General features: G+C 36.9%; 1 protein-coding gene across 5 annotated transcripts in view; it reads right to left on the bottom strand.

The window, feature by feature from the left end:
• LOC137259755 (uncharacterized) overlaps window positions 1–21,863 on the bottom strand; it is a 67,246-nt gene extending 45,383 nt beyond the window's left edge. For 3 of the 5 annotated variants that reach the window (XM_067797359.1, XM_067797358.1, XM_067797355.1), the window contains exons 1-3: window positions 21,755–21,863; window positions 17,759–17,887; window positions 2,398–2,427 (exon numbers count right to left, since the gene is read on the bottom strand). In XM_067797359.1, the coding sequence (XP_067653460.1) occupies window positions 2,398–2,427; window positions 17,759–17,848 (120 nt within the window). In that variant the 5' untranslated portion in view covers window positions 17,849–17,887; window positions 21,755–21,863. The remainder of the gene's footprint in view (window positions 1–2,397; window positions 2,428–17,758; window positions 17,888–21,754) is intronic. The other 2 variants (XM_067797356.1, XM_067797357.1) reach the window with 2 other exon arrangements.
• Between the last annotated feature and the right edge of the window lie 4,549 nt (window positions 21,864–26,412).

The following is a 26,412-nucleotide window of genomic DNA, read 5'->3' as shown; positions in this document are numbered from 1 at the left end:
GTTCATCACATATTGCTTTTTAACACTAGTCAAACTAGTCAATCCAACAAAAACAGGATTTTGGCATCCCAAGGAACGCTACTCTGCTACAGAATATGTGGCACATTGACCACTTATGCCTTCCTTCATGAAGAAATCAGTAGTGGAAAGATGTCAAGAGGTTCCCATGACAACTGATGTAAAAATAAATACAAATAAAAATTTAAAAAGAACAATTCTAAAAACCTGGATTGAAACAGGAGCCAGAACTTCTACTAAAATATTCACAGACAGTTAAAGTTTTAAAAATATTAATCAAATAACCGATTACAACAAGTTACAACAAGTTACAACAAATGGTTGGTGCAACACTATGTTAAACAAAAACCATGGCCTGATGCCTGTATCTAATAAAAACAGCTGAAGGTTTCTGGTTATAACATGAGTCTGCACACAAGTCCATACTGTGTTCTGACTCCTGTTGTCTATTTCTGCAAACAGTTTGGGATAATTCTGCTCAGAATCTATAAACTTTTACACTTAGCTTTGGCACATGTCCCAGCTTAAAGCTAGTATTTTGGGCACTTTTCTGATAACTTATCACCTCTTAGATTAGCTTATGGAACTGAACCTAAGCGTTGCTAGCGTTAACACTGAGGCATGCGTTTCAAGTAGTCAGTAATATCAATGCGGTCTTCCCTTTACTGTGAAATTAGGATACTGAATAAATTAAAAACTTTCTTGAAACATAAAATTAAAACAGTTCATTTGAAAATTGCTTGCCAATAATACATGTATAGGCAAAACCAATCAGTTTAAGCTAAGGCAGCTTGATAAATTTGACTTTCATTAAAAAAAAACAAACAAAAATAGAACTACATGAAGAAATCTATTTCTGTGGAAAATGCTTAAAACTAATTTCTAAAAAGACTATTAAAAAGTGGCTTATTTGTAGGGAATGGAGAAAACAACAAACTAATGGTGTGATCAGATGAGTGAGTAACTTTAGCCTTACGTCACTTTAAATAATATTCCAGCAATATCACACTGAGGACACCATTTTAACAATATGTGAATCGAATCTGGGTCTTTGGTGTGATACGCAAACACTTTAGCCCCTTGGCTACTCCATCTCCACCCGCCATGAAAGGCAAACTACTACTGTATCAGATACCAGACAGCAACAACATCGACAACACTTGATTATCACAAGGAAATAACCAATAGGATCAACTACTCCTGAAAATGGTTGTCAAGGAAACTAGAACTAAACATACTTCTTGGCAATAACATGCTCTTTACACATTCACAGTTAAGGGAAACAAAAACAACAAAGTTAATTGGGATTGAATTCCACACATTTGATGATAGGGATGGTTAGTTGGTAGTTTTAATGTTGCAATAGTCTAGCAGTATGTAATTTGTAAATTATCAATTCTGGACCAGACAACTTAGTGATCAATAGCATGAGCATGGATCTATGCTGAAGACCAATTCTAAGCTGGCTTTCCACTGGTTCAATGATAATGATCTGAAATAGGATATTATATCATGACAAGGACCTTTTCTGTTGTTAAGAAACAACTTCTTCACTGAATAGGTGCAATGTTTTGGTGTAGAGGCTGACAAAATGATCTTGAAATGTTGCATCTATTCAATAAAAAAGTGATTCGTGAAGATAACGGGTTACAATTGGTCTTCAGCAACCCATACTTCTTGTAAGAGGCGGTCAGACTTGCAAACTCGGTTGACAAATGTCATCGTGTCCCAATAGCAAAAATCAATGCTCACGCTATTGACCACTGGATTGTCTGGTCCAGACTCAACTACTAACAGATCAAAGTCATACAGCTGGAATATTACTAAGTGTGGAATTAGACAACAAACAATAATGAAGATGATATATACAAAAAATTCTGCTTCATCATTCCAGTTACTTAATGCCATTAGAAACTTTGATACGAGCATATTTTACACATATCGCTGTACCAATTCACAAAACACACTAAGGATGATGAGATCATGTTACCCTTTTTCAAAATGGCATCCATTTCCTCAATTCCAAATATTCAGTTTCACTCACAAACCAAGATAACAGCCCAAACAACCAGAATCACACCTCGCCAAAATCTAATCAAATTCCCGAAAATGCATCTAAACCATCTTTGGAGGACGGGAACGAGAAGCAGGATGGTGTGCTGCATGAACATCGCAATCATGTAATTAGTTTAATTCAATGTTAATTACACATCACTGTCAGACAATTTCGGTTTCACTAACAACATTACAAGGCAATGTCAGAATCAGAAATCTTGTAACCACGACAACCATCAATGTGAGGGGCGAACTGACAAGACTAATACAGTTATGGTATTGAGAGCAGGCTAAAGCAAGCAAACAAAAACGTGCAGCATTTACCTTCATTGGCCGCTGTCGGAATTTCAGAGCCTAGAAAATGTGAAGAAAGCAGTGAAGCATAAAAAGAGCAAAAAGTTCACAAATTAAACATATGAAATGGCAATAAGGCATAATTAGCAAATAATAACAAAGCTGAAGAAAGATAGTGCGACCATCATTGGTTTATCAGTTGGATATTGGCTCTTGAAAAATACAAAATTAATCCAAACATAATTCTTTCATAAGAACAACATTTCTTTGAGATTACTCAGTGTTCTTTAAAAAATCTTTTGAACTATTGAAGTTTGATCTAACATTTCATACATAATAATCACAAGTTTTCAGTCCTGGATACCATTAACTCCCTCAAAACACACTTTTTGCTGAAAATAACTTCCCAAGGCAAATATTTTTTTTAAATTTACCCTCCAAAACAGATATTGCTGAGATTAAGTCCCCAACAGATTTTGACAAAACCAACTCTTCTAATTTTGCTGAAATCAACCTCCCCCCATACCACCACCACACACACACACAAATTATAAAACCATGGCTTAAGACAAAGGTTATTGGAGACACATACTTTAAAGATTGAAAATTAATCTTTTTTCATATTTTACCACCAAATAAAAGCCTTCTATGATCAAGTTGGGTGGGAAGGAGAGATGAAATTAAAAATTTATTTCCCTTTCCCAACCAACCGATGCTCTTTGACAAAACAAAACTGTAAACAAAGAAATACACAATAATGATCTGAATTTAATAACATAACATTCATGCCACAATGGACACGGACACTTAATCCATAGTCCCACACAGGAGACATATGCAAATAAGGATATTGACATACACATTGTCACCCTGACATTATAGAGTTATGTAAACCAGAAACAGTTTAGTGAAGTACAGCTGTAGGATAGCTGGGTCAATCTGACTTACAGCCACTTGTATGAATGAACAGTCGGCCAGCTAAAAATCAAAATATTTTCTTCATCAATACTGTCCCAGAACCTATTGCAGGTTTTTTTTAAACAAAGACATGTAGATGCAAGAAAGCACTGTTTGAATAAATAAACAGTACAGCGCATGCTATGTTTAACAAATATTTCTAGCATGGTAAAAAAAAACCTGAAAGTTAAGTGTCACTTGCTGATTATCTTTGACACAATAGTTCCAACATGTTTGCAAGGTTCTTAGTTACTAAATGATTAGTCTGTCGTACAGACCCTGAAGTATATATATCCAAGAAAGCCCACACAAGTCTAGAAAATGTGGCAAGTCTAGAGTTCCTTAGCTTCTGAAAATGAAGAAAGTCTCAGGGCTCCATTTCATGATATTATTTTTTTTTCACTATGTACGGTTTTTCAGTAAAATATGTTTGTTTCAGAGGCTAGCTGTTAGTCTACTAAATGATGACAAAGGTCATTTTATCATCTGACCTAGCTGACCACATCACTGCAATGAAAGATTACATCACAATCCCTTGCAGGAGCTGTTACATCATCAGTTGCCATGGCATCACAATCAAATGACATCATCAATGTCTGCTGCCTAGGATGGTTTGCAGAACCTGTCACATCAGACACAACCTAATCATCAATGAGTGAGTGAGTGAGTGAGTGAGTGAGCGAGCAAGTGACTTAGTGACTGCGTGAGTAACTGAGTGACAGAGTGAGCGAGCGCATATTTTCAGCATCGACAAATTGCAGAACATTATATAACATTAGTCTGTACTTCTTTACACTATAATGTTCATATAGCCTCTTTAAGAATAAAAAGAAAAAAGAAAATTACATTTGAAACTACTTGTGTTCCTGTGTTTTTTGAAAAAATGATCAAAAACAAGATTTTACTTCATCATGCTCCAACAAGAAAAAGTATTGATTTTTATTTCCACAACCTCCAACACAGATCCTCGAGACGCAACTCTTTCAAATGTGTATTTCCCATATCAATGAATGAAGGTTTGTGAGTGAGTAAGTGAGTGAGCGCCTGAGTGAGCGAGCAAGCAAGCAATATTCTGGCAGTATCACTATGGGTGACACCAGAAACGGGCTTCACAAATTGTGCTCATGTTGGGAATCAAACCCCGGTGTTAAGCATGATGACTGATCCCTTCAACCACTAAGGGACAGGTGGAAATTAACAAGAAGGTTTGTGATATAAACAATCTTCTTTTACATTTCATTTGTGAATACACTACTATATATACATAAAAGAGTAAGGAAACTTTTAAAGAGTGATGTTTCTAAATTAGATATACTAACAACAGATTCATTCTCATCTATTTTTCGTGATAATTTTCCTTGTAGTTCTTTTCACTTTCTGTTTGCAGTGCAATCTGTGTTATCAGCAAATTTGACAACAAACGATTTTGCTTTATTCATATTTTAATTCCTGAATGCAAATCAACAGAATAGGTGCTTTCTATTTCATTCCAGATGCAGATTTCCCATAGATTATCCTCAAACAGTCTAAAGAAAGTGGAATCAAAGTTACGGAAGTTGTTAAATAATTCTTTTTATGTTGTTGATATGAATGAATCAAGATTGTTTACTTCTCTTTCTGTTTACTTTTAAACTGACCCACCAAACTTTAGATCACAGTGGTGAGAAACACTTAAAAATAATCTTGCCCCTATGTAATAATATGCAGTTCTGTGGGCACTGATCGAGAGATATGACTTTCTGTCCATCACCTGTCAATCAATGAAACTGACATTAACAACGCGTGGTATATGAAGTGGAGGACAATATGAGTTATATCCAACTTGTGTTACACACTGAATCTAAACGGACTCAACAAAATCAATACTGTTCAGTATGACCTAACTTCAGATCAATACATACGATGCTATTTTCTGTATTGAGGTTACAGATGTTTCAGCAACAAGCTGATTTCACAATACTGCTTTTGCCGTTGCAGTTTGGTGCTATGTGAAGTCATTTGTGTTAACAATGTCAACAGGTGACTCATGCTGATCACGGTTTTGATGACAGTGATGACAATGATGACGGTGGTTGTGATGATGATGATGATGATGATGATGATGATGATGATGGAGGAGGAGGAGGAGGTGATGGTGAAAAAGAATAGTGACCAATCAGATCAAAAATGGCAACAGACACCATTCTGACAAATTTGGCTTAATGAGCACAAATGTTATCGATATTTGACTTACAATATTAAAGATTCCGTTTCTGTCACAAAATATGAAAAGGACAGTGTCCTTACGAATCAGAAATTAATATTCATGGATTAATGGACATATTGTTGAGTTTTTAAACAATTGCTGAATGGTCATTCTTGTTACATCATCAGCTGCTCTAGGTTTCTAACCACACAGAAATTCTCTGCATCCCTGACAGGAGAAGAGTTATAACTTCCCTTAATCAACATCTTCATCTCCTCAATTCTTGAAGCTGATTGGTCGGTTGAAGCATGACATCATACTGACACATTGTCTGAATATGATGTAATCTACTGGTCATGAGGTTACTGATATTATTACACCATTAGTGTGAGTTGAAACATTGCATCAATAATATGTCAGCCATAGAGCTATAACATGCAAGTTTTCATGGAATAATCAGGTATGTTTATATAAACCATGACACGTTAGAAGAGTCAGTTTTGTGTGTTTTGACACAATGTAAATAACTCCATCAAATGTAGGGGCAGGTATTCGATTCAGCAACTTAACTAGGGATCTAGTGATCAAAATCATGAGCATCAATTTATGCTATTCAGATACAATGATACGTGACAACCAAGTCAGCTAGCAAGAGCGATTGAGTATTTTTTTATGCCACTTTTACTTTTAGCAACATTCCAGCAATATGGCAGGAGACACCAGAAATGGGCTTCACACCAGCAAGAATGAGCATTTGATCCTGTTAGTTGCCTCTTATGACAAGCTTGGGTTACTGAAGACAATTTCTAACCCAGACTTTACTGGTTAACATGAAAGGTTGTAGAAATAATTCTTGAGATATTTTTGAATGATCATCAGAATCTCACCCTGTTCTTTGATTACATGTCATTACTTCACAGATTACAATATATCATCACTTCACATGCCTTGGAGTTTATTACTTTTATCGACCAGAGTTAATATATTATATGTGTGAATGCCCCAGCACAATGAGCTGATGTTCAACCACTCTTTCTTTACATGAACCAGCCTGTGCTGAGTAAGACAGGATGGGGATACTGGCAGCCTAACAACATTCCTTGTTTATGATGTAATCACGGAAGCACCAGGTGAACAACATGTTGGTGCAGATGTAATTCAGTCGGTATTACCACTTAGAGTAAATGAATGACTTCTGGTTTAACATCAGTTTGAACAATATTTCCCTATCTCACAAGTAAAAAAGGAAATCAGCTTCATATTTACCTCTTGGGCACAAGTATGACCCTAACAGACCAAGGATCATATGAACTCGGATTTCGGCCAGATTTCACAAGTAGCTGGCCTTCCTAAGGGACATGACTTTGTATAGCAAATTGTGGTCTCTAAGATTTTTATTATTATTGCTATCATTATAGGATATTTACATTGAACACCTATCCACGCAACTAGTGAGTTAAGTGTTACGCCAAACTCAGCAGTATTCCAGGTATATGGCAGCGGTCTGTCCATAATCGAGTCTAGATCAGACAATCCAGCGATAAACAGCACAAACGTCAATCTACCCAAGTAGGGTAGGGTGTTAGTTGCCTCTAATGACAAGCATGGGTTACTGAGCACCAATTTTATCCCCAACCATCAAGGGTCCCACACACTAGTACATGCTCAATGTGCTGGAAGATGTGTACAACCTGTTTCCACATATTTACTGCACTGAACAGTCAGCATTTGAAATCATGTATATTTTTAACATTCGATGAAGCATTTATCTGTGACACAAACCATTTACTTCATACCCCAAAGACATACGTGTTCAAGTAGATATTCAGATTAGATAACTGCCAGGGGACTCCCCCTACCCAGAGTGATATTATGTTTGATTCGAACACTAACTATCGGTGAAATATACCAGGGATGCAATGCAATGACACAGAATCTGTTCTTACCATCATTAAAATGTTATTTATTCATGTTTTTCTTTTGTTCAAATAACACAAGGAGGTGGTTTTACTAGTGAATGAAGATACAAAAGGAGTTAAGAGGTTGTATGGTTTGGTTCATGAGAAACATGTAATTTTAATTTTTTTATGCATTTATTTCATCAAAGGGGAGAAGATATGGCAAAATGATAAATAGAATTCATATGAAGTGCATATAAAAAATTGAAATAATGTTAACTGGTATTTGCCCTGCCTTAGTTGGTGCATGTCAACCTGTTGTATGATGGATGCTCATGATATCAGTCACTGGATTGCCTGGTACAGATCTGATTATTTACAGACAGCCATGATATAGTTGCTCGCAAACTGCTGAGTGCAGTGTCAAACAACAAATAAACACACAAAAACTCTTTTTCAGCAACCTTTTCAAATATATCAATCCAATCTTCCAACAACAAAGTTACACTTTCTCTAAGAAGTACTCAGTTGTTCTTCATTCCGTAGTGGCTGGCTTAACATACTTAGCCACAGAAACACTGACCTAACTTTGAGGGGTTGCCAAATGCTCAGCCTCAGAGTAGTCTTATGTGCATCTGACATTTCACGAGCAGACGCGCAGTTAGCAAAACTTCTCTCTATGTGTCATTAAGCTAAATTACACTGCAACCTCGACTATATCGCAGGAAGCTCACACAAATAGAATGCAATAATGCTAGGTCAGATCGGGTCTTGTGTTTGATCTGCACATTTGGAACAAGCTTGGCAAAAGGAAATACTGAAAAAGAGCTGTTGATTAATAATTAACACTGCGAAATTCGATTCTGCTTGTGTACTGTAGATATATGTCTATGCAAAATGTAATGTTAACATCAAGATATTGTAATAACAACATCATGATGTAATGTTAACATCAGGATATTGTAATAACAACATCAAGATATTGTAATAATAACATCATATTGCAATGTTAACATCAAGATGTTGTAATGTTAACATCAAGATATTGTAATGTTAACATCAAGATATTGTAATAATAACATCATGATGCTGTAATGTTAACATCGAAATATTGTAATAATAACATCATGTTGCAATGTTAACAGCAAGATATTGTAATATTAACATCATGATGTAATGTTAACATCAAGATATTGTAATAACACCACAATGCTGTAATGTTAACATCAAGATATTGTAATGATAACATCAAGATATTGTAATAATAACATCATATTGCAAAGTTAACATCAAGATATTGTAATGTTAACATCAAGATATTGCAATGTTAACATCAAGCAAGAAATAACAAATACAGGGGTTCAAAAATTTTTACAAAACAAAGCCACTTGCCACAGGGCAAGTGACTTTAGGAAAGTAACTTGTCCTGACAAAGTTTCCACTTGGGTTTTTATGATGTCATCATGATGATGCAATTATGAAAGAATAGATCAACATGGTATTTGATGTTGATGTTTAGAATCTGAAGTGGGTTTAGATACAAATGTGCTTTTATTTGAAAGGTCAAATAGTGCACACAAAAAGAGAGTCTACGTAATCACAATCTAATCGCTGTGCCATTGTGACCGGTCAGATTATACTAAACCTTCATACAATAGTTGGCAGGTTCACCTGTAAACGTATCACTTAGTAGCTATTAGCTCAGCCCATTGATGGAATTATGGCCAATGTACTTGTATTTGTTTATTTCCACCACATGCAGGGCTTGCTTAAAGAAAGTGCTAACCTACTTGCACCAGGTGCAACTAAGATAAAACCTACTTGCACCAGGTGCAACTAAGATAAAACCTACTTGCACCAACCAAATCCAACTTCTCTGGGTTTTTTTCGCAACATGTAGATGCAAATATTTAGATGTTTTAGTCAAAAGTTTACCCACTTAAAACCTGACTTGCACCTAGTACAAGTTTGACTTATAACTTGGCCGCACTTGGGTTGCACCAGTACAAGTTTGACTTATAACTTGGCCGCACTTGGGTTGCACAAGTACAAGTTTGACTTATAACTTGGCCGCACTTGGGTTGCACCTAGTACAAGTTTGACTTATAACTTGGCCGCACTTGGGTTGCACCAGTACAAGTTTGACTTATAACTTGGCCGCACTTGGGTTGCACCAGTACAAGTTTGACTTATAACTTGGCCGCACTTGGGTTGCACCAGTACAAGTTTGACTTATAACTTGGCCACACTTGGGTTGCACCAGTACAAGTTGCAGAGCACCAAATGTGATGTGACAGGACAAATCAGTATTACCTATAGAACAGAACACAAGCATACAGGGTTGTGGTCTGTCAATAGCACTGTCACATACACTTCCTTTATAGATTTCATTTGGCTTGAAGAGTCTACACACAATTATCTTAAGAAACGTAGCAAACTTTACCACCATGTACTTTTCAGCAATCTCTATTTCGGTGTTATTTCTGTATTCTGTTTTCAGGAAAACACATAAGAAAAAGTTTCGTTTCTATTAATGCTTTCAATATACTATTAATATAATGTAATTATGGAAGTGAGTTTAGTTTTATGATACTATAAGCAATATTCCAGCAATGACACGGCAGGGACACCAGAAATGGGCTTCACACATTGTACCCATGTGGGGAATCGAACCTGGTTCTTTAGGGTGATGAGCACAGTACTTATGGGAAGCGCTAGGTAAACCTTAGGGTGCTCCAATACACCTGCCACGCAACTCCAGTTGATTCCAGCTACAACTTTTAGACAAATAGATTGGAGGGCCTGAACTACAGTTCCTCAAATACAAAGAACAACAATTGTATTCATAATCTCAATGAGCAAGGCCAAAGGAAACCAGCATGTAACATGTTTGATATTCTGGAGAGGCAAAATTGGGTGTAATATCATGACAAAGGTTACTGAACTTACTCTGCAGCCTGCGAAGTGTGGGTAGGCTTGATCAAACCAGACTATTGTCATTTTCAGAACCATACCACTGAGATATGTTACTGCAGCTTTACAGGCTTTACACAGACACCATAGTCGCAAAGGATACTTATTCTGAATCAACCAGCCATTTTCATCCAGATACTCTTAAGATTATGAATGACTGCGGCCTAATGTTCAGGGCATACTGGGGGGTTGAATGGTCTAGAGGACAGATTGTCTGCCCAGAGAGTCTGTGGTTCTATAATCTTGAACATGATGATGTTAAACCCCATTTTGCTTGGCCTCAAGCTGACATAACACCTATGTTCTTATGATTTTTACTGCATCGAATTACTTAAGTTTTGTTTGTTTCTTTATTTATTCTACATACCATGGCAACATATGCCAGTTATACAGAGCCGTAACCTAAACTTGTGGATAACCTTGATTCGTGGAAAGCAGAAATTATTATGCTAGTTTGTAAAGTAAGTGTGGACTGACATCACAAAGCTGTACTTTTGACATACATACAAAGCCACACCATGCTGACAAAAAAGTTGCAAATCTATGCATAACACGCAAGTACACTAAATATAATTGTCCAGCATTGAGATAAATAGTCCCAGATCACTAATACCACCATTGCCGAATTTCATTTTTACGAAAACATACCGTTAGCTCCAACCTTCTCACTTCTCTCCGTCTGCTTTCCTTGGTGTCAATACTTACTGCAGTGGGCTGTCATACACAGTGATATAAAGTAACCAACTATGTAAACAAGGTGACGTCACATTTTGTGGGCACATAAATGGGTGATCACATTTCATTCACGAGTGGAATATTAGGTATTTTCAGTTTGCCAAATAAATGAATAAAATAATTTGTGCGTATGCAAAATGAAATCATGCACGTAAAAGATGAATGCCACTGCATTTCCGTTATATATCCACGAATCAAGGTTACTCAAGTGCATTGAGGCAGTCTGTTTGTGATCAAGCCCTGACCAGACAATCCAGTGATTAACATAATGAGCACCAATCTAAGCAATGAATATATATTGACATGCATAAACTAAGTTGTCAACAGCATATTTTGTTGGTTTATTATCAAGTTATTCGTTTTCACTTTTGTTTTCTTTATAAATGTTAAACATTGAAAAAAAAAAGGATGAAATTTATCTGTTATACAGCAAGTGAGTGGTAGAGTCTGTCTGCAGTGAAAATGTACGGATGAATTCCACTTTAAACAAAAAAGTAAACTGAATAAAGTGAAATTAAAATTACGAATCTTTATGATGTTACCTTGCACACTGAACAGTAATTCTCAGACAGATCAATTTTATATCTTGTTTTATGGATCCAGTGGCCAGATTTTTTTCAAGAATAATAAGAAATAAGGAAAGAAAAAATGCATATTCCACATTCAAAAAATAAAATCCTAATGTTTTATTGGCCAAAAATGTAAACACAGAAAATATCTACATCTTTTTGGGGGCGCTCATATAGGCTTCATAAATGGCCAAACATAAAATACTTTCATTATTCAAAAAGAATATTACTTTAACTGATGATTTAATGTTTTTACTTTATTCTCCCCTGTTTCTCCATAAAACAAGAAATAACATTGGCCTGGTCTAATTATTAAATTATTAAATACTTATGCCTGGCCTTCATTATGTCTATAACTGGTGTATTACCTACCATTATTATATCCATGCTTGTGCGTCACTTGAATATGAGAATCAGACGTGTACCATGCATGTATCCTCAGTATCTCCTCACAGTATTATTGACTGTTTCAGCTGTATCATTGAAAGTCAATTTCTAACATTCAATCGTGATCCCAACATCAACATGAGAAGTTGTCACGAACATCTATTTCCAAAATATTTCAAAGTCAGATTCAGTGATTTACACCTTGAACACTGTGACATCAACAACCTCAACCTCTACCACATCTACTCTACACAGCTTCCAAATGTATCAATGTTGTTTTGCTGTGACGTCCCTGACCTCCATCACAACACTGAGATATCTACAACCACAACCTCTACAGTATTAACATATCCACACCTGACTAAATACAAACATTTGTGATATTTGTTTATGGTAAGAATGGAGAAAGTAAAATAAAAAAACTTGTTGCCATATATAAAATGTCACTACAATAAACATGGCTCAGCCATCATGCACAGTATCTGGACGTCTACCAACGAGTCAAAAAAGGATTGTCCAACAAAAGTGTTCTGATCTCAGAACGTTTTCTGCCACTGTCCACAAATAATAACAATTACAACGTCACTGCAGCATTAGAATTTAGGCTTGTCTGGTCCAGACTATTATAATCTACAGACTGACACCACAAAGTTGGAACATTGTTGAAAGCAGCAATTCAACATCAGACAAACAAACAGAAAGTAGGCTAGATATTCACCATCGACAAAAACGCCATGAAAGTCACGATCTTGCAACACATTTGGTAAAGTTTCAACCTTTAACAATGTCACAATGTAACACAAATCCACCCTATGGATCTCTGTGTTTCTAACTTGAATTATGTGGATTTTCCTCAGTGTGAAAAGCAAGAAAGATGACACCTCTGAGCAAAACAATCCCCAGCTATAATGCTGTTTCTACTCAAAACTCATCAAGGCTGTTAGAAGAGTCAAGAATGTTCCAATCTTCCATCACATTGCCATCCAACACCAGGTGTTCCTTGTTTTCACTTCCTTAGTGGTAAGTCAGAAGGGGGATCATATCTCACACAAGTATCTTCCTGAACTTCCTGTTTCCACTAAAAAGCCAAGGCCATGCACATTATAAGCATCCAAATACAGCTAAAATGTTCTCCATTATTTACCATTCAATGAAAAGACTACAGAATGCTGTAACATTCCTTCATTCTCCAAATCAAGGCCAAAATACGAAAATGATCAAATTGCAGATAAAATGTTCTGTTATTTTCCATTCATCACAGAAAAACGAAGAGAAATCTGCAATTTCACCATACATTTCCTCCTTTAACACTGTCCACTAAACAACAAAGCCAAAGCATCACAAGGATCAAAATCTACCTAAAATGTTCTCTGTTACTATCTATCCAGTCATCAGTGAATAGATAAAACAATGCTGTAATTTCACAACACGTTCTTTCCTTAAACTCTGTCCACCGAACATTAAGACCCTAAGCATGAAAAGGATTCTACCGCTGGTAAAATCTTCTCCGTTATTTACTGTTCATCAGTGAAAAGGGTAGAAAAAGCTTAACGTTCCACCTTCTACAAATCAAGGCCACAGCATGACAAGGACTCAAACGTAGCAAAAAGTTTCCCTGTTGTTATCCATTCATCCGTGAAAAAGGTAGACAATGCTTTCTGTTCATCACTGAGGAGAATAGAGAACGTTGTACGCTCACAACACGATCCTTGGTGTGACAAACATTACAAAACTGTTCTCTGTTATTTTCGGTTCATCAGTGAGAAGGGAACATTGCAATCTGATAACCACATGTTCCTACCTACATCACTCTACCTTGTTTCCCAGCTGGGCCCAGTTTACCCCTGAACTAACATGAGTAATGACCTATGACACCTATCACCTGTAACGAGGTATGACACCTATCAACTATCACAGGGACAAATTCTTCCTGTCTGACAGCATGGTACAGCAATGCGGGTCATGTGACTTGGGTCAGCTGTCAAAGTGCCTGTCAAATGACTTCAGTGCTCACATGAATCAATGGTTTTTGTACATGCTAACTGGCTCATTGCCATATCACTGCGGTGGGTCACTGTGGTTCTCACCAGCTAGACTTAACACTTAGCCTTCCCCAGCCCAATTTAAATGATGTTAACCTACTTGCACCAGGTGCAACTTAAGATGAAAGCTAGTTGCACCATCCTAATTCCAGCTGCACTGCTTTTATTGCGATATTTAGATGGAAATACTTAGATGTTTTATTCAGAAGTTTACCCACTCAAAAACTGATTTGCACCTAGTGCAAGTTAGGTCAATAACAAGGTTGCACTTAGTAATATTGGGTTGCACCAGTGCAAGTAACAGAGCACTAAATGGAGCCTTGGTCTCTGAAAATATTTATGACGGAAACAAACATTTATACTGAAAAGGAACTGCAAATGTTTGTTGGTCTGTTATACTTACATGATAAAAGAACATTTGTATATTTTCCTGATAAAAGAACATTTGTATATTTTCCTGATAAAAGAACATTTGTATATTTTCCTGATATATGAACACTTGTTTATTTTTAAGACACAAGAAAATTTTTATTTTGTTCATGATGGAATATCCTCATAATAATATACAGCAGGAAGGTTTTTCAAGCAAGGGCCAACATGACCATGATCTGAATTGAAATTTGTTCAAATAATTATGAGTGAGTGAGTGAACTTAATATGGGAGCAGATCCAAGATGATCCAAACCTCAGATATTTAAGCTGCATAAAAAATAAAACGTTTCTCAGGCACATTTTTTCCAAAGAGATGAGGGCAGTAGGACTTTTAAAGAAAAATTTTATAGAAACATGTGACGAGGGAGGAACACATTTTTATCTTTCTATCTCAGAAATACAGCTTGGAAAGTTTATCACGTGTTAATGAGATGTAGATGCAGTCACACTCGTTCTTACTGATGCTCATTCTCAAAGTGGACAAATGGACTTGACTGGGACGTGGCCAAGCCAACATTATTATTTTGGACATGGCAATAAAAACGTGTTATGCATACAAATAAAAGTTACGCGCCGATGCATGAGAAACATTTCACTCTTTTTATTTAGCCTTACTTTGATGAAACCCTAGAGCACAGGCTAGTGCTGACAACCCAGACACAAAATCAGGTTGCATGAGGAAGCAAAACCTAGATTGCTGAGACAAAACCCTGCACAAGATCGTTGAGGAAGGGATTGATTAAATGGCTGTCTGTAGCAGGAGCTAGTTTGAATACATATACAGGATCTTATTTGTGCATCTTTAGATATCATGTCTTCAACATGCAATGACATAAGTTTTTAGTTTTGTTAACTCCAGGTTCGCCAAGGAGTACTAAACATTGCTCAAAATAATGTCTACAACTGACATCTGTTAACAAACAAATTGATTCTTCACATTTTTCAGGACGTAAACAATAAAAAGTAACCTGAATGTAAAGAAAAGACAACTGATGATAATTAGCCTCTCTGACAAATGGATAGTGATGTCATTTGATTGTGATGTCACTGCAACTGGTAACAATGGAGACAATAGCAAACAATGCATTGGGAATGGGATACCATTTTCATCTCACACAATCCACATTTTCCACTGAAAGCCGCTTTCCCACAATATATCCAAAAGGCACATTTCTAAGGCGACCTTAATGTATAAACAGGCTCTTGTTTTACTGATGATGTAACAGACTAATGAACAGCCGCTGAATATATACTCATAAAAACGAATAAGAGTGTACATAAATTGCAAGTGTTCCTTATTCTCATAATTTCACTCAGAGTGCACTTCATACCTTGTGAAGCGATCTGGAAAAGAATACAAGCACACTTGTACTTACATGTGTTTTGTTATTCGTTTCTATGAGGAAATATCATTTTGATGGCAACAAACAATTCCTTGGAATTTCAAAAGGATCCCAGTGAGACGGGGAATGCAGGATCTGTGGGAATCTAGACCTGCATTATTAAAGGCTTTTAGCATTGCAGTTACGGCTGGGCAAATAGGAAAGCAATGCATTTTAGGGACTGTGAAACAGACCGATGCTGTAGGCGCTCACATCATCAGTCTGTTTCACGGTCCCTAAAAATTACCATGAGTAAAATGCATTGAATGCAAATGTAAAATGCAGGTGAAGGGCAAGTTATCGTTATATCATGGACAAGTGCTGACTAAATATCAATCATTTATCAATGAATATCAAGAAATAACCTTTATAAAAAAGGCCACAAAATCTTAAAGTAATCAACATATTTCACGTCACAGTGAGTAGTGGTAGACAATTCATGGTGGACTAACACTGAACATTGTTCACAAGCAGTCTAAGAATAAAGATTTAACTTTGGATACAGTTTGAGTAGACAAAAAATATAGTTCATTGCAAAAATTAACATATTAATTACTGATGCCACATTTTGCTAATCACAGCTATATTTCAGAAACATACATCAATCAGTAATGAAAGGGTTCAAAGGTTTTTTTAAAAGCCACTGGCCAAAGGGTAGGAGATTTTAAGAAAGTAACTCGTATTGACTAATTTTCAACTTGGCTTGATTTTAATAACATAGTGATGATGATAAAATTAAGAAAGAATAATCAACATGGTATTTGATGTTAATGTTTACTGGACTATTCACTGAAATGTGAGAAATAACAAAGATAACTCTACTTTATTATTATTGTGAAATTTAACAGCTACATTTTGAGCAGATATGAAATATCTGGTCCTGATAAAAAAGACAGATACTTCCAGTATATTATATAACTCACTGTAAATTATCTGAGGCATTTTCATATCGGAAGTATATAATCCTGATTTCTCTGGCATTTGCTTAATCAACAACACCCAAAGAATATTCCAAGAAAAAGACATCAGCCAACTTCAATCCCACTGTTACCAAAATGGTATGAGCCACATTATTGACATATTTTGAAGTGGAAAGAAAAAAAAAGCAATATTCATGGATGTGACCTTTTTCATTGTGAATAACATAATGTTTTGGAGTGTATGCTTGCTCCCTCATCAGGTGAATGGTAGGGAGCATCAGGTATATATCTATCTATCTATATATATATGAGGGACATATCCCCTTGTACTCCCTACCATTCAACTGATGAAGGAGCAAGCATACACTCCGAAATGTCTTGTTATTTACAATAATTGAATAAAGAAGTTGCAAGTAAAACATTTGGAGGAAGTACATCACTGTAACTAAGGTTGCACTTTGTCCGACAATACGTACATTTAAACAAAAAAAACCATATCCCAGCAAACAACTTTGACAAAGTGTCATTCATTGAGCGGAACACAGGCTTGTTCTAGTCACCATTATTACCATGGTGACTAAGCCTTACAAATAGGGGTGAAAAGGCATCCTGCGACATTAGTAGAACTGTGGTACATTGACTAAGGTTCGATATACAATAATAAAATCCAAACATTCGGTACTTTCATTTTTCATACAGTCGTTCATGTAGTCATAAAACGACAGCTTTGTTAATTCAAAATAACAAGACCAAGGTTATTTTTTTCGCCATGCTATTAAACAATGTAAGGTTTGGTTCTTATCAATGTTCTGAATTTCTGCATCTTGTAATAGCCAAAGATCTGATAGTTGTACCATGGTAAGAAAGTACTATTTCACCCCTACTTACATCCGTATAAACAAAGTCCTTACCCCTATATTATTCACTCTGTGAGAACTGCTGGAAATTTGAACTGCGGTGACATTGTCATTTCTATCCGTCATTTCAACCACCGAGGACATGGTAAAGCCTCACACAGGCATTGCTGGATACAAAGGTGTCTGTAAGGGAAATAGTACTTCTTTGTAATTTACTAAAGTGTCTGGAGGGAACTAGTACTTGGTAAAGTCTCACACAGGTGTTCCTGGATACAAAGGTGTCTGTAAAGGAAATAGTACTTCTTTGTTAAGTGTCTCATGGCAACTAGTACTTGATAAAGCCTCACACAGGTGTTGCTGGAAACAAACATGACTTTAAGGTAAATATTACTTCTTTGTAAAGTATCTCGAGGGAACCAGTACTTGATAAAGCCTCACACCAGTGTTGCTGGATACAAGGGTGTCTGTAATGGAAACAGTACTTCTTTGTTTAGTGTCTCGAGGCACTAGTACTTAATAAAGCTTCAAACAGGTGTTGCTGAATACAAAGGTGTCTGTAAGGCGTAAGCTGTAAGCATCGCACAAGCATTGCTGGATACAAAGATGTCTGTAAAGGATATAGTACTTCTTTGTAAAGTGTCTCAAGGGAACCAGCACTTCATAAAGCTTCACACAGGTGTTGCTGAATACAAAGGTGTCTGTAAGGGAAACAGTACTTGCTAAGGCCTCCTACACACATTTTGGAATACAAAGGTGTCTGTAAGGGAAACAGTACTTGATAAAGCTTCGCACAGGCATTGCTGGATACAAAGATGTCTGCAAAGGAAATAGTACTTCTTTGTAAAGTTTCTCAAGGGAACCTGTACTTCAAAAAGCTTCACACAGGTGTTGCTGGATACAAAGGTGTCTCTAAGGGCAATAGTACTTAATAAAGCCTCAAGCAAGTGTGGTGGCTGCATACAAAGGTATCTGTAAGGGAAATAGCACTTAGTAAAATCTCATAGGAATCACTAAGCAGATCAATATAGAGATCTAAAAATGAGCAAACATACAGAGAATTTCACACTAACTTTATCCTCATATAACCTTATCAAAGTCAGAGGTGAAGATTGTGTAATCAGAAAGAAATATGGCCATTGACAACATGTCCTGTAATCATACAATAGTATTGTTACTGTTATTAAATGACATATCACATGACCAAACACGTGTTCAGGTAGTACCTAATCCCTGTGTCATTCTCCCATTCAGTCATCCCAGCCCTAACAGACAGACATTTGTACCACTATGCTACCTGTGCCCATAAAAAATGCTATTGTACAATTTGCTAAAATTGTCATGGTCATAACATACATCATATGTCCTCACGCTCTATGTACACAAAACATTATTCAAGATTGTCCACTTAATTATCATTCCTGAGAACATCCAGGGTAGAATATGCTTCAGCAACCCTTGCTTGCCACAAAAGGCGACTATGCTTGTCGTAAGACGTGACTAATAGGCTCTGATGGTCAGGCTCGCAGATTTGGTTGACACATTGGTTCCAAATTGCGCAGATCGATAATGAAATAAAAATGCAATTGTTACCAACTGATAAGATTATTTGCAAAAGAAAACAAACTGTTAACTGTGATCAAGTGAGATTGGTATTTGGGCAAGTGGATTTTAAAGGTCTACTGGACCAATAGTGAGTGAGTTTGGTTCTAAGCCACTTTTAGCAATCTTAAGAGGAATATCAGGACACAAGATAATGAGCTTCACACATTGTACCCATATGGGTATCGAACCTTACTCTTCAGTGTGATAAGCAAATGCTTGAGTTTGACCACTAGGTTACCAAACTGCCCTAAAGAAACATGACATAACAGATACAGGAATCTGACATTGTGCTGAATATTACACTACTTAAAAGCAATGTGTATGCAAGTGTGTATGTATGAGTATGCAAGTGCACTGGCATGTGTTACCAATTACCTGCCTTACGCTCTCTGAGCAGACAGTCTATCCACTTTACCACAAAGCTAAACTCCTCCTCTTTAATTCAGGCTAGCTATGAGCACTTGATATTGTATATCATGTAATTCATGTGTCACAACTTAATGCCTGTGTGAGGGTCTAGTCTAAAATGCATCATGAAATTAATGCAAGCTCAGGAATCAGTGTTGATGTGATAAAGGTGACACCCTGAATCTTTGATGTCGCTCATTTTCTTTCACTCTTGGTATTTACCAGATAACCTGAACTGAGTGTGTTAAGCAATGAACGGAAATGAGCTTACAATGTTTTGATTGTGCTGCCATGTTTGATCATGTGATTACTCACTACTTCTTGGGTCATGTTTATAAACAAAATCTCATTTTCAAAGGTGAGCAAAGATCGCGAAATAATCCTGCATGGTTGGAGAATGCCCGGTCTGGCTGAGGTGCTTGAGTGACCTTAAACAATGACCAGTGATAGTGACCAGTGATAATTACATATGACTGGGGACATCTGTAATGAGGAAGTGACCTGTATTGTAGTAATGATACTGTTACATAATTTGTTGATGAATAACTAATGATCATTAATGGACATCTATCTGTCTTGTATTAAGTTCTCAAAAGCAGAAATGGTCATACTGTAATGTGTCATCATTATAAAACAAGAACAGTACAGATGCATTTTTCGCATTAATAAATTGCCGACAAGTCTCACTGATGATCATGATAATGATAATGTTTATTTATAAAGAGCCTGTTTCCATGCACTTGTGCATTCTCATTGTGCCAAGACATCAATACCCCAGTGAAAGAAGGTTATCAGTCATACGAAGGCTAACAGTTATCCGTATGACTTATTTTACTGCCAACGGTAGCTATATGACAGCTGACCTTGAACATGATCAACATAACGGAAAAGGAGAAGTCAAAAAATGCTATGTTTGTTTCACATTGAATCATATTTATAACAAATTACAGTTACCATGATTTCATAAACACAATACACCATGATTCAGCAAGAAAATCAAGTCATAACCTAACATTATCATCAAAATCATGCATGAGCATATACGATACACACATTGATGAAAAAATGATTAATTTGATCATACTGTATGAAACGCTTGCCATCCTATTAGTATGACTTGCTCTCTCAAATTACACACAATCTCAGTGAGAGGCGGATTCAACATATTTGCTGAAAACTAGATAATGATGATGATGATGATGATGATGATGATGATGACAACATATGTCAAATGAAGTCTATAACTGAAAGTTTGATCATTAGTGTGACTTACTGACTTAAACTAATCAAGAAAAAAGATAAATGATTATTTGCCCAAGTGTTTTCATACTAATTACATATGAACATAAATAAATTCCATGTACACAATTTTGTAAAACACATCATCATAATCAAGAGCATGGTATAGTCAACATGATCAATGTTTATCTTTATATATTATTTTTTTTCATTTCACTACATTTGAGAATTACACACAAACACTGAAAATCTAAAAATGAAAATTATTTACATGAAAGGTTACTTTGACATTACTGAAAAACACATAATATATTTTATATTTTCCACGTACGTAATTTGACACAATAATGTCGTTAAAAAAGAAAAACAAACCAATAATCTATAAAGAAAATAAAACATTACTACATATGAGAATACATGGGGTAAAATACACATCGTCCATATTCCCCCGAAAGCGTACACATCGCATACATATATATACACCCAAAGAAGACAGAAATCGATCAAGCTCCATTGCTGCTATGAGTTCTGTCAAATCGGCAAAATACGACACAAACAACACAATCTAGCAAACATTACATCTAACTGTCAAAAACAGTGTCCCAGCCTCACCATCCCGTTGACTAAATCTCATATCAACATGTCTGTATCACACATGCCGATACACGATTTTCCAACTGTCTGCGAGCGTTGGGCAGCAGTGCCCGCACTGGCTTTGGTAAAATGGACACAGCGCCGAAACAATAAGAACTTCGGAGACAAAAGTGAGGAATTTAAAACTTGAAAACTCCATGAACTTACCACTACATTTTCTCTTTGTGTTATCACGGTAAAATAGTCAATATTCTGTAAATATAATTCCTTCTATCGTCTTCAAGAGTCGCCATTTTGGCACATTAGCATAATTTTTCCAAGAGATACTCTTTCCCTTAGAACTGATATTAGTCAATGACGCCAGCTCACGCGAACCAACCCTGCAGTGTAAATTTGCCATGCATGTTTACTCAAACTACCCTGTTTTGTAATACGATATAACCGATCGTTTTTACAACTGTACCTATATCTATGTGCACAATGATCTAATTTATACAGTAGTATTAATGATGCAGGCGATTCATCATCCGTGTAAGTGTCCTTCTTTCAATTATTTAAAGGAAAATGATGAACATTATTAAACAATTACATTGTATTATACAACTTGCACTGAAAATAGATCATATGTATTCCATGACATCCATCTCATTGTTACAAGACGCACAGGATATGAACACACGTTTGTCCATTCGCCCGAGGTTCACTGTTGTTGTAACTAGTTGTTTGTTAAATGTTCTGCCCGTTGACGCACCTGCCAGTTTCCATTCGGGACACAGAATGGAAAATGGTACCATATGTGGCCCAGTCAGAATGTGCAAATGGCACGTTTCCTAGCCGGTGGTTAATGAAAAGTCATCCTACGCACCATTCTCAGCTAAAACGAGTCTAGAACCGTCTGAGTTTCCTTTGAAATGTAAAATTGTGGTAGAGAGCAGATTATCGATTTTTTACCAGCCAGAACAACTTGATTTTGGTTATCCGACGAATTACTTAACAGAAATCGGAACATAAAAGTGCAGGATCGACACGCACGATGACTGATATCGGAGTAATTTTTTAAAAATACATTACATAAGGACAGTCCCATTCATGATACCCGTGCAATGTCAAACGCGTGAAAGATTTAGCATCATTAAACACGCTTTTGATAGTTTGATACCAACCTAATAACTCGTTTAATAAAAATGGTATTGCACGAAGGTCGTTTCGTATCCTCTATTTATTACCTATATGGTTACACGAACAAGTGTGCACATCGAATTATACGAAACTCTTGCAAAATTGTGTATTGTCACAGCTCTCACTCGGGCGATACACATTTTTAGTCTTGTTCTGTTTAAGTTGCATGGCACACCTCTTCCTGTAATAATCTCTATTTATCACCAAAAACAGGAGATATCGTTGTGTAATGTATCTACTATAAGGGTAACGCTATTTTTCAGGGCATTATCATTTGCAGAAGCCCGAGGTCTTTCATTAACTGCCCTCCTTCGTCGGGCAGTTGAAAAGACCGAGGGCTTCTGCAAATGATAATGCCCTGAAAAATAGCGTTACCGTTATTATAGCTAAAATGAATAGAATTTTTTATAAAAGAATAATAAAAACAGCGGCATCGGTTTAGAAGCATTTACTGCCAACAACAAAACGACGGAGGTCACTGACACACATTTTACAAATATAGTCACGTCATAGAACAACAGAGATGACGTCACTATTGAAAGTGACGACATTCGACCTTGACCTTTGCTCATACTACCAGCCGCCATTGTTTTCAGTGATCAACAACGTTAGACTTCAAGTCGATATTTTCATTGCTGTATGTTATCATTTATGGCACAATCGTTATGGATGGCACAGACAGGAAAGTGCATAATGGCACAGGCACATGTGACGAATGTGAGCCAGATATATGGTCAATATATAATGAACCCAAGTTCATTCGAGCCGTAGGTGATTGAACTTCAACAGCTGAGCTACTTATGACGTCAACGGGCTTGGTTATGGCCCGTCGTCAAGCATTTTGCGAGCGTTATCAAGTTACAGTGGACCGCTCATTTCTGGTAACGTGCGGTCGTTTTCATGATAATTCTATCCATTTTAGCTAAAATAGATGATATCGTTTTGACAGCAGATTTTGTACAGTTCCCTGACAATGCTATGACATCATGATTTGATAACGTCACAATGTTATGACATCACTGCACTGCAACGCTAATGGTACGTAGCACAGTGTTGAGAGATTAAATTTTATTGAAAACTAATAAAGTATGATTTTTTATGATAATTAGAATCTCTCATTCGTGTCTACTGGTATCAGTTATATCCAGGCTCGTTATATCCAAAGGTAGAAACATCCGAAGCTTATGTCTACTCGTAATGATATAACTGATATCAGTAGACATTTCGGTGAGAATCTCTATGTATGGTTTAATGCTGCTTTGAACAGTATTCCAGTAATATCAGGGCACGTCAGTTTTATGTGGGAGCGGATTCCGAAGTAACGCGGGTGTCAAAGCTCTTCCACTTTGATGGCAATAGTGCGACAATGTGAGTTTAGTTGTACGCGATTTTGAGCAATCTTCATGCAATGAAGGCAAAAGCCAGTCTAAGAAAACTTAGTCTCAGTGTATTCCGCTACACTCCACCATAGAGTCTAACAAAACCTAGCAGGTCGCGTCAGGTAACCTTTGAGCGACCAATGGCCGTCTAATCAAACGAGAGACGGTTAAATAGATTTAACCAATCAGACAACGGCTACTATTTAGGGATCGGAGGGACTTTCAAAATACTCAGGTCACTAACACAGATCTTTCCACAAACAAACAAAAATCCGCATATAACACAGCTATATGACCTGCAGTATATACGCGTTGGGGTTTCTGTTGACATAGTTACCATTAGGTAATATTTCCGCAAGATAACATGCTTGAATATTGTCAAAACACTATTTTCAACGATTGTTTACTCATCGTTGTCATTGTTGTACTTGCGCCGTGTGCATCACCCGGAAGCAAGCGTACGCTAAATAGCACTCGGAATCGTTCGGGTACGAACCTTTTCAAGATAAAAGTTCAAAAGGTATTTACGAATGTGCACTTTCGCGATTTGGTTAGCTGTGATTGGTCAATCTCAAAGGTTACCTGACACGACCTCCCATTACGTTGTGTTAGACTCAGTAGTGGAGTGTAACGAAAAGTACTGAGGATGAATTTACTTACACTGGGCAAAAGCCATCCGATATATCACAGATTCAAGTATAAAATGACAGACTGAGTGAAAATGGATTAGGCCGCTTTTTGCAATATTGCAGCAATATTACTGGGGAACACCAGAAATGGGCTTCACACATTGTACGCGTGTGGGGAATCATACCTCTGTCGACAACGTGACGACCAAACGCTTTACCCGCTAGGCTATCTTGTGATACAAGATTAGTGTCAAAATTAATATTCGAAGTGAATTCTCGCCCTTCTTGAAAACGGTCAACATCAAGGATGGGGCTACTGAGTCGGACACCTGCATATCTTGTGTTGTGTTTCTGGGTGGTAATAGAGGAAATTGTTGGTGCGTTCATAAGATGTCTGTCCTTGAAACGTTTGGCAACGTTTACACTTCCAATCCAGACTGAAAGTTCAGGTTCCCCTACTTTTTTGACGAGTATATATTGATCTTGTGCATAACACGGCCATGACAGTATTTAATAGCTATAAATAAATTTGTTCTTTAGAGGCGCTCACCATCAAGAAATAAAATACGTCTATTACGACAGGTCTGTGCTCATCAATTTCAGTCTAGACTACGTTTCTAACTGCAGCAGAAATTTCCTTACTGTTTAGGACATGTCCTTGATGCTGGATTTATGTCCTGAAATTATTTTCTTAACATACAAGGGATATCAATACTATTATGTTATCAAGGTTATTTTATGTCCACGACACCGATCACATTGAAATAGAAGCGTTCGTAAAATATGCTTTTAGTGCTTGTTTGGGAAGCAATGAAAGCTCACGCATACAGTGTTATTTGCGTTTGTTGTTTAACGCCCAACCCAGCAATATTTCAAGCATAAGGAAAACATATCAAATTAAATGTTTTCTAACTGTGAAGCGCTAGCCGACAGATGACAATACTGATGATTTATCTGATGTATGACATCGTACCTTCAACATAAATTTACATGATTGATGCTCCAGAAGTCAATCACTGGAGTATCTGACTCAGACTTGAACATCCATAGACCCCGTCATATAGCTGAACATCGACAAAGAGTGTCAAAGTGTGTGTGTGTGTGTGTGCGTGCGCGCGCGCGCGCGTACACACGTGCGTGTGTATGACATGACATATTTATTGCTTTCGTTCAGTTTAGCAAAACATTTCTCATCCATAACTCCCATAACTTGCCTGTGCTCCCCGCTGTGACATTGCTGAAAAATATCTAAAAGCGGCGTAAAACTAAATTTACTCTGTCACATTTCAAGAGCATGCTTTTAACACCATATTTGCCTTCAGTTTAAATATTTCTCTTACCTCAACCTCCGTTCAGACTGATTGTATTTGAAGCTTTTATAGCGCATTTTTCATCTGTCGATTCGTTTAAGATTGGGAACGCTACAACCTTTCAGCCACCTGTTCAGGTGGGAACACCCATCAGTCGTATTCGTAACTACTCGTGTAATTCCGTAAGTACTCGTGTCATTCGGGCAGGCAGGATGGCGTCTTGTATCCATCTCGTGGACATGTTTACGACTGGGTCCTGTCTATATGCAGTCTAAGTAAACAGTCTCAGTATTATTCGTACCACTCCTCCACTAAGTGAGTAAGTGAGTAAGTGAGTTTAGTTTTACGCCGCATGCAGCAATATCCCA

Source organism: Haliotis asinina, chromosome 13, assembly GCF_037392515.1.
Source record: "Haliotis asinina isolate JCU_RB_2024 chromosome 13, JCU_Hal_asi_v2, whole genome shotgun sequence".
In the NCBI taxonomy this organism is placed as follows: domain Eukaryota; kingdom Metazoa; phylum Mollusca; class Gastropoda; order Lepetellida; family Haliotidae; genus Haliotis; species Haliotis asinina.
This window is presented reverse-complemented; position numbering and strand designations above follow the sequence as displayed.